At 41.0% G+C, this 10,636-nt stretch overlaps 1 protein-coding gene across 1 annotated transcript; it reads right to left on the reverse strand.

The window, feature by feature from the left end:
- Nucleotides 1-487: 487 nt before the first annotated feature.
- Nucleotides 488-8,112, reverse strand: LOC109035763 (uncharacterized). The gene is made up of 2 exons (XM_072304769.1): nucleotides 7,955-8,112; nucleotides 488-1,978 (listed from the first exon to the last, which is right to left on the reverse strand). The coding sequence occupies exons 1-2, from the start codon at nucleotides 8,042-8,044 to the stop codon at nucleotides 755-757; spliced, it is 1,314 nt and encodes a 437-aa protein (XP_072160870.1). The 5' UTR covers nucleotides 8,045-8,112; the 3' UTR covers nucleotides 488-754.
- Between the last annotated feature and the right edge of the window lie 2,524 nt (nucleotides 8,113-10,636).

A 10,636-nucleotide genomic window follows, 5' to 3' on the forward strand; every position in this document is an offset into this window, starting at 1 on the left:
CCCCCCATCGAAAAATTTCCCCCTCTGGATGATGAAGAATGCCACAAACCGCGACCTTCTATCTTTTTTTGTTTAAAAATTATACCCACTTTTCAGTTACTTTACGGACACCCGGTATACGCAAAATCACGGGCGCAAATTATTTTCGTCTCCATCACAGCGCATGATGTGTGAAACGGCTGGATCTACTATTTGAAGAAGTTCTGCAGAGAGATAAATTAGAACGTCATACCGATTTCTCACCACAGCATGGTGAAACGTCAGATCGATAAACGTGAATGATAAAAAAGCAGTGGCGTGGCGTGCTTTTGGATATATCGATGGATCGGCTATTTAAACCTATGGGAAAGGATCGACTGACAGGGTGTTCGCAACGGACACCTTAATAATCGATTCTTTGCCATAGCTTCAAACGGAGAAATACCGATAATGGATCGTTCACGTTTCGCCACTGTAACAATGCTCACAAAAAATGAGATCTAGGCTCTAAGAAATAAGAAAGTATATTGTGTCAGATTGCTCGAAAACTGGAGGTATTAAATTATTCTAAATTTTTTACAAATGGATTCAGCAACTTTTTATGACAAACCTAAGAAGCTCCTCCAGCTTCTGCAAACATATTTCTGGAAAAAACAGTTTGGATTTCTTACATATCTTGTAGGCTATAAAATAACAAATTCCCACTTATAATTATCCGAGTGATCAAATAACCGAAGTTATCGAAATGACAGCTGAGCCTTTTCAGGCATGATTTTTAACTTTTACTGCGTGATCCTCTTTTGGGCGAAGGACTCCTGGATGAACTCTTAGACATGGATGGACTTTTAGACATGCTTCTCTTTTGCGAATAACTTCGAGCTCTAGCGCGCGACGGACTGTGGTATCTACTGTGAGATGCACTCTTGCTGCCACTGCTCTTGGAGTAAGAGCTGCTTTTGGCCCCTCTCTTATGATGTTTCATCCTCTTTTGCTGCGACTGTGACGCTCCATGGTATCCTGACTCCGTCTTAACCCATTTCTTGTGCACAACAGCAACTATCTGGCCCCTCCCTGGTCTATTTTTCTTCTTGGACACTTTACTATTGGTTTTCCTGGTCGTCGAGCCTGAGCTTGAGGAAGAATGTCCACTGGACGAGGACCCCGAGGGCTTGTCATCTTTGTAGTCATCGTCGTCCTCTTCAGAGTCGCTACCGGACTCGGAGTCGGACCCCCCTCCTTTTTTAAGGAGCTCGCTCAAATCCGGTGTGCCAGATCGGAAAGATTCCTCCGTCCGCATGGGTGGGTCCTCTGTCCGAAACGATTCCTCTGTCCGCATGGGTGTCCCCTCTCTCCGAAACGATTGCTCTGTCCGCATGGGTGTCCCTTCTCTCCGAAACGATTGCTCTGTCCGAATCGGTGGCGTTTCCACCCGGTACGATTGCGGCTGAGTGTACTCGGTTCGGAAGATTCTTTGTTGTCCGGGAATCTCTCGGGTTGATGAGTTCCATGAGATAACTCGGGTATCGCCGTTTTTGTCAGTGAAAGTCTCCTGGCCGCTGGTTTGTCCACTCATCCGCTGTCTTTCGATTTTTCGCGCTACGTCGGGGTACTCTTCCGTCAGTGCCTTTAATTCATCAGTCGGCTGGATTGAGAATTTTTGTTGGATTCCCGGGTTTCCGAGAAGGCGTCCATTGAGTGCATCGAGATCAAGGTTGGTCGGGTTGAGGAACCAACCTGCTGCCAACCCACCCTTAGGGGAGCGGGTGCTCAGTTGTTGCTCCGACTCCAGCACCACGTCCGGCAAGGGCTCTCCGCCTCCTTCGACAAGGGTTCCGCGCTTAGCTCCAGCTCTTTCCACTTTCTCTCCATTGTTGGCAGCGTCTTTTCCGGGGCCCAAACTCGGATTTGCCTCCCGGAGGTAGTCAATCGTTTTCCCGGCGCTGAGACCAGCTACATCACGTGCGTCGCCTCCGGCGAGGCTAACGAACAACCAATGCACCTGCGCAGAAAAACATGGTTAACATAAACGGGCCAGGAATACGACATCGGAACGTTGCTTAGAACGAGTTTGCAATACAACGGCGAAACTAAAAAACCGCCTATCTCGCTTTGCGACGCTCAAGAGTATCCTTCGTTATTTCTTCTCTATACTATACTGAAGAAGTATTCCGCGTAAAAAAAATCTCCCTGAATTTTCTTCTCTAATAGCGCAGTCAAATTAGCTTTAAAAATCTGGGAAAATCAATACATAGAGGGTTTGTTTGCGGAAACATTTTGAAATCGGTCGCCAGAACAACGTATCAGAAGTTTACCGGAATCGGCTGTTCGCTAAGGCCACCGTCTTGAAAAAATGCGGGCTGAGGGGACAATATACGTCGCCGGCGACCGGTTTTTCGCTCATCCAGTGGAAATCGGATACAAAGACCCTCTACGGACCGGCCTGATTTGGTCGTTATACATCCGATTGTAATAACCGATGCGCTAATGCACTGATTCAGTGGGAAGTCAATCACGGGTAAGACCAGATCGCATGCCGTTATAAGCCATGTTGTAATATCCGATTTCCACTGTATCTCAATGACGATAAAACCTACGGGAAAATGTTGGAAATATTTGTAAAAAGCACAAAATCACCTGTTGAAAATAGACGTTAATTACGAGTACTTTGTGACTTCTGGTTTTTGAGATATTGCGGTAGTTCTCTTGCGGTTGGAGAAGTCGAATTTTGCTTGGAGTCGCGCTTTTCCCACGAAATCTGCAATTAGCTTAAAATAGGCGAGTCTGAGGGGAAAATTGTTCGTACTGAAAAGGAAGAACATAAAATATCCAACAGAACAAGGCCTTTTATTTTATTAAGAAGTCCACCCCTGAATAGTTATGCGGTCCGACCCTATGACGACTGCTGTATACAGTGAGTCTCGGCTCGGCCGTGCTGCATCGCCCCCCTCCCCCTTCATGATTTATGTTGATTCTTTGATTAAGGTGAGGAGATTTGGAAAATAATATGATTTTCTCAGAATATGCTTCAAACTAATTGGACTCTGCAATAGATCAACAGGAAATCAGGTTAAAAAGTATACTTATGACGCATGACGTTGCCACGAGTTTTATACATTTTTCAAGTATGATAGCAAATCTGAAATGTTTTCGGTTCAAGAAAAATGCAGTTTTATATTTTGCAAGATAAATTATCTAGCTTATCTTAACCCTCCCTCCCCCTTATTGCGGTGTTACTTGAGCTAATTTTCACACACACAACTGAACGCATAATTAACACATTCAAATTTGCATTATTGGATTGATCCTTGTGTATTGCTGATGGGCGAGATTATAAAGGAGAAGAAAATAATAATACAGTGATCTCTCTCTATTACCAGAACTCAAAAGACCCGACTAATTTCCTCGCTGTAGAGAGGTGTTCTCGTTTAACAATGATAGATCAGAAAAAGATCGACCTGCTTCGATAACAATGGAGATGTTGCATGTGTGAGGAATTCGCGATTTGACTATTGATTCTTATGTACAAGTTCGCTAGAAACACGACGGTGCCACTGGCTTCCTCTGAAATCAACTGTCAAGCTCAAAAAAATTTCTCAAGTTGAGGCCAAAATGGAGGAGATATCCCACGCTATCCTAAGAGTCCACCTCTACATCAAGACCAACTCTCCATGCAAAGATAGGGAGCAAATACATTAGTAGTGACGCCGTGTTTTCAGTTTTAGAGTCCCCAAATAAAGTGGCAGCCCTGTCAATGTATTTGCTTCCTATCTTTGCATGGAGTGTTTGTCTTGATGTAGAGGTGGACTCTTATTAGGATAGCGTGGGATATCTCCTCCATTTTGGCCTCAACTTGAGACTTTTTTTTGAGCTTGACAGTTGATTTCAGAGGAAGCCAGTGGCACCATCGTGTTTCTCGCGAACTTTTACATAAGAATCAACAGTCAAATCGCAAATTCCTCACACATGCAACATCTCTATTACTCAATAGAATAAGATACTGTTCAGAGGTCCAAAATCTCTACAAAATCTCTATCATAGGATTGTAGGCTCGGGGTGCACACTGGTCGGATTTGGTGCAGACCGCGTTAGGTCCGGCTCCGAGATATTACCAATTTTCAAAGATTAAAGCGCGCACTATAGTGAGTGCGCAATGCGTGAAGTTTGCCTCCAATCTTGTGAGCGCCAATAAGGGCAATTCTACGAAACGCGTCAAATAGTCATGAATGTTTAAGTTGGAAAATGTGTGATAAAAAAGCTCACATTTCACCGAAATCATTGGCATTTAGGTGTTTTTAAGAAATTCTGACGGTTAAAGTTGTGTAAATCGATGTATTAAGCTTCATTTTCAGCTTTTACTAATTAATGTGTCACGACTGTCACTGTCATGATTGTCAGGTTGCAATGTTCACAGCCTCATAAATTTTTTTCTGGTCTTATAAATTGTTACAATTTTTGTACTAATTTAATCAAAAATTCTTGTAGTTGAATAAACAATGCATTTGATTTAAATACAAAATGTAATTGAATTTTTAGTTTTTTGGAGGTCAGAGTGGACAGTTTTCGTAAGTTGGTGTGGCTTGGTTCCTGTCTGCTCAACGCAGTCCAATTAGTGTTAAATACAAAAAAGAAAAAAATAACATTATCTACAACCTTGGCTGCTGGTCATTATTACCTACAACACGCACTATATGGGGAAGGAGGCATCGAAGAAATGAAAAAGGTACATACGTAAATAGATTAAAGTGCTCATTTTTCTGGTAAAGCTATCAGAATAAGTGATGCCATCCCATTTTGAACCACAAAAATTCACGACACGGCCAAGCCGAGGCCGAGACTCATTGCACATTACAGCCGCCATTTAGTTGCACCGCTCAGGGACCCTTAGTAAAATAAAAGGCACCGTTTTATTGGAAATTTATGTTCTTCCATTTCAGCTAGAACAATCGTTGTTCTTCAGACTCGCATGTTTTGAGCTAACTGTAGATTTTAAAGGAAAAACGCGATTTCAAGCAAAATTCGACTTCCCCAACCGCAGAGAACTACAACATGCTCCCGCAAGGAAACCCTCTATATATTGATTTTCCCAGAAATATGCCAAATTGACTGGACTGTAAGTGAAGAATATTCTATGAAAATTTCTAAAACCTGCGTTGGTTGGTGCTTCTTCTAAAAATTAAAATGGAAGCGGAGATTTTGAGACACCGCATAATAGATCCAATTGTTGTAGTTTCACCGTCAGCTAGCTTCTGGAGAGTTACGATCGACACAGGAAAAACATTCGCGGATTTCTACTCTTGCGTACTTTCTCCCGAAAATTCTAAGTATATAATGGACAGATTTAGCCGGAATCATTAAACCCTTCCTGCATTTGAACGTATTTATACTAAAATGAACTATGTTACACGCAAACCCTCTGCACATAGCTCCTTTTAACATAAATACGTACATTTTGACATTGCCTAATTTTCTCTCGAGTTTAATTTTTTTGGCAGTGAATCAAATGACATAATTCCCCGCAGATTTGTTCGTCCCACCCGACTGATGAAGAATATACCCACAAAACTTTGAGTCAGAATGCTGATCATACTTTCCTGTTGAGAAAATAAAACATTGAAGGGAATCAGGTAACGTCTGATTTAGTCAGGTTGATTCCGTATCAATCCATCTGTATTTTATGTTCTTCCATCCTAAGAGTCTGATAGTTAACGTAATGTAAGATATAATGTAACATATTTCCTCTGTAGAGATTTTATCGACTCGGGCCAAAAAAACCGGATTTTGAGATTTCAGAAGAAGAGCGCGGTATTGAAAAATTGAATTTTTAAAAACGCACCCTAAATTGATGAAAAGCAATAATGTAAGATATTTATTTCGTGATTATGCCATTAAGGGGTAAAATTTGCATTGTAATCCGTCAATTGAACCGAGAAGTTGACCGTTGGCGGGAATCAGCAAAGTATAGAATTAGATGATGGGCGGCAAATTGGAAGCTGCGATATTTACAAATATTTAGGAGTGTTTTTAACCCAGGATGGAAGATTGGACCAGGCCATCAAGAAGAGGAATATGCTGGGTAGGAGGGCAATCGCTATGTTAAATGGAGTCCTTTGGGACCAAAGGATCTCCAAAGAGAAGAAAAGGAGGATTTACAACGCGATTTTCAAGAGCATAGTAACCTACGGGTGTGAAGTATGGCCGATGAAACAGCGGACCCGGGAGGTTTTAGAGGCAACAGAGATGGACTTCTGGCGTAGATCCGCTGGTATTTCCAGAAAGGATCGCGTCAGGAATGAGACGGTACGGGATATCATGGATGCCAAGCAGACCATCGTGCATGACACTATGACAAAACAACTCATCTGGAATGGCATGTCCAGAGAATGGCAGGAGACAGGTTGCCGAAGAAGGTCCTTGACTGGGTTCCTCCTGGGAGAAGACGCAGAGGGCGCCCAATGAAAGGTTGGAGGGAAGGGATTGAAGCAGAAATGTTAAGGTGCTCAATCCCCCAAGATTTGTGGTTTGAAAGAGAGCAGTGGAGGTTAGGAGTCGTAGAGCGCGAGGGAGTGCTGTAAAGCGACTTATATGTATGTATGTAATCCGTCAATTTTGTGCTCCACAAAAATGGTATGATAGAAAGGTCTTCTTTTTCTCAAAACCTTGTTCTTGGACCGCTAACTTCGAACCGGCACAGTTCCAATTTGGATAAAATACTTGTTTTTTTGCCAAAAATGAAGTTGGCTTGAGTTTCTGTTCATTGTTATCACAGATATCAAAAGTACCTTCTCACCAAACATGAAGCGATTCCAACGCATTGGTAGTGCTCCTACACTTTTTGGTGTAGGCACCATGAGCTTTTCTGTGGTCGAATGATGGTATCGTCGTAAATACCATCCTCATACCATCAATGTTCTCTGACAGACTAGATCCTTCCCAAATCCTCCAAAGGTACTTGTGTTGCTTGTTACTTGTCTTACATGTGTTGTTACTTGTGTGCGTGCAGTGGGTAGTCTTGTCTTATCTACTATTTCAATAAAACGAGCTAAAGATTGTTTCATGTGATTCAACTGTGTTAGCTTCGATCGTTGGTTATGTATTTTTCTTGATGACCAAATGTAATAGAGCCGTGATAATTTGATCAATTTTTTTGGAAAAAGGCTATATCGCATAAAGTTGAAAGTGAAAAGAAAAATTTGGAGGTTTTATTCCTAGATTGTAGTACTTGAACTTATTGTCAACGTGAAGCATTTGTTTTGCACCAGTTTGTACGAATTAAATATTTTCCTCAATACTTTGAATTTGAATTGACTGGCGAGGAACGCAACAGTCGAGCTCAATAGTGCACTCGGTTTGTTTGTTTTTAATATCCTCCCTCCTCCCCCCTCCCCCTCAAGATGTGAATCGGTTCTCTCCTAATTATTTTAGGCCAGTTGCTCCATCGCCAACCCTAATCTAATGAGTAAATCAGTGGGGCATGTAATTAGTACGTCTTCGCATTTCCGCACGTCTAAACTTGAATGCAGCGTCCTATAAGTGGATCCCATTTAGCAAAAAGGGACCAGCGCGAGAACAGTGTTGTAAAAATGTTGCTTCTTCATAATTATCTAAAATGAAAAATCTCCCACAATAGCAAATAAGTTTAGCTTGCCACCAAAAATTGTTGATTTTAAACGAGAACAGCAATTTTTTTTGTTTCCCATTAATCAATTGTCTATTTTGAAGGCAAATAATTGTGTAAAAATTGTAATACTGTACTTATTGATTATTTTTAAAAGAAAAGGAGAAGTCGCACGATTTTGAAAACACTGTAATCGTGCTGGTTCCTTTTTGCCAAATGCGATCCAAGTTTGTCACGTGGACATTAATTTCCCGTTAAAAATTGAGTTCTAACGAAAATTCACTTTTGTGAGTTGCATCTGTAAATTCGATGAAATTCGCAACTAGTAACTAAAGGAATGAAAGTGAGGGAATCACTTACCGAGACAAAACTCAGAGTCCACTTGCGAACTGTGAGCATTTCGTGAGACAAATCACTCGCATTGCGAAGGTCGCGAGCCGCAGGTAGCATGCTGTGCCGCTTTCCGGTAGCGTGCGCATTTTTCCGCGCCAAATACGTGCACGTTGCAAAGGTTGACGCAGGAAGTGAGCTCAAAGGCTGGGACGTCATTTTTTTGACTGAAAAATGACGCATCTCGGTGTTGGCTCGACACTTTTTTTCCACCCTGGCTCCACCGCAGCATGCGGCGACGGCTGGCTTCGGAGGTTGATTTGAGAGAAATTTGATACTTGATTTGACTCCTCATCCTGATTAAAAAGCATCACCTAGTCTCATTATATCACGAAGGGTAACGTCAAAACTCTAAGTATCGACAAAATGATACGTTCGTCACCTATCCCAACTGTCCAAAACCATCTGACACTCGAGAGTCTCAATTGGAAACTTTGAGATGGAACTATTTACAGAGTTGTTCGGGTACCTTAATGATTTAGCCTTGGATATAGGAAACCTACAAATCTTGGTCGTGTATTTTCATGCCTTCCCACGTTGCTCCAAATTTTTTTCCGAATTTATCTTTCTTTTGTAGAAATCAATAAGCTGGTAACAAAGTGAAAAAACCTCATTAATTGTGAAAATGTATTTATCTTAAAACGCATTATTTCTTGACTTTGATTAAAATTAATCCGATCTTGCAAATTGCCCTTGATGATGGAAATTCAGAGGAGGGGTATGTACTTAAAATGGCGGAAACTTCAATTTTTTAAAATTCAAAAAGTTAAGAGGGGGGGGGGGGCGAGAGTGGTTAACGTAAAATTATTATGACGTACATTCCATCATTTTGCATTTCTGTGATTTCATATCACAATATAAAAATAACTGAGAGGCTGAATGAAACATTACGACAGTAGGGTATAATGTAATTGCATGTATGCAATGAATCTCCGTGGGTTAACAAGCAAAATAAAAGAAATAAGTTTCCTCAGTTGTTTTATGACAGTAAGTATAAAGTATCACTTTTAAAGCGAGAAAATTTTCTCGCAAATTACTCACAGTCACTTAATCGATCCTTTCCCGCCCAATCAGATTTATTGAAAATAATTTCTTCTGTAAAAAATTGAGTACAACTTTACATGAATCAAGTTGTATTCACCTGATGCTAACCCCATATATCTGTTGAAAAATTGCAAACCCTCTGCTCGCGTAGATATACAGATAATCATAATAGCAGTTACTGAAGAATTGGAAAACAACTCTTGAGTTTTTTTTTATTTTATTTGCACGTACAAAGAGGTAGGCTGGTGAGTGTTGGAGCGAAATGAGAAACATTTTTTTCCCTTATCTTTTTTTCTTCCCATTCCTTTTCTCAGAAAAAGCCACTGGAAAGTTTTAATTTTGAGCACAACTCGGATCACGGCTCCTAATGATCAATTTTTTCCCCAAGTCCTTGATCCCCCTCTTTCTCTTCCAAAACGAGATTCATAGGGTCGTGTCATTCGTGTATTGAGATAGCATAGCACCAAATTGAGCTGGAAGGCAATCAGAACAATGTCTTCTACTTTTAACATGCAATTTTCATAGAAACCCTGGTAAAAATTGGCAGTAGAATGTGTGTTCCAAAATACTATAGACCTAAAGCCGGCTGTAATACTTTTAACATGCGATTTTCATAGAAACCCTGGTAAAAATTGGCAGTAGAATGTGTGTTCCAAAATACTATAGACCTAAAGCCGGCTGTAAGATTTCCAATAGCTTCTGTAGCCGGCTGTACAATTTCTTATAGCCTTTTATAGCCGATGGCGATTAAGCAACAGCCAGACGATAAAGTTTATGCTAAACGTTATTACTAAATACGCGGATACTGGGACTTAGTTATTTTTTGGACTACCGCTCTCTTTTTGTGCCGTAGTATCTTGATTTATTTTGCGAGGAAAGCTCCGTACATTTGAAGGATGACTGTCATTCTTAATATGTTGGAGCGTCTTCAATTTCTTATGATACTGTGCAATACCTCTGGTGTGAAATAGTTGCTTCAGACGCCGTGGTACGCTGCGGCGCGGCGGGCGGGCAGGGAGCTCGCGCGCATTGGCGCCTACAAACCTAACAGGGATACTTCACGCATTGCGCAATGCGTGAAGTATCCTTGTTAGGTTTGTAGGCGCCAGTGCGTCGCCGCTCCGCTTTGTGTTAGGCTCCAATATTTAATCTCGCGGAGTCAGCGTTTTTCAACTCATGATTTTGAAATGTTTGCACACTCTGTATGGACTATTCTCATTTTAATTGATGAAAAAAGAAAAAAATATGTTTTAAAGGAAAATAAAATGAGTGTCCTGTAAATATTAAGGTAGTTCCGTATCAAACTTATTGATTTCCAAAACACACGAATTTCTACACAATTTCTTACAGCCTTTTATAGCCAATGGCGATAAAGGGTAAAGCCCGGCGATAGGAACTAATAGCCCGACTGTATCCTTTTTTATAGCTTCGTATAGCCCGGCTATATAATTCGCTCCGCTTTCTACAGCCAGCTATATGATTTTCAATAGCCTTCTTTAGTCGGCTATAAGAACTCCTGTGGTATTTTGAAACGCAGCTCCTATCGCCAATTTTTACCAGGGAAGTAGAACCGCAACATTTTCCAAATATTTGGATCTCAAATATATG

The sequence above is a fragment of the Bemisia tabaci genome, chromosome 1 (genome assembly GCF_918797505.1).
Source record: "Bemisia tabaci chromosome 1, PGI_BMITA_v3".
In the NCBI taxonomy this organism is placed as follows: Eukaryota; Metazoa; Arthropoda; class Insecta; order Hemiptera; family Aleyrodidae; genus Bemisia; species Bemisia tabaci.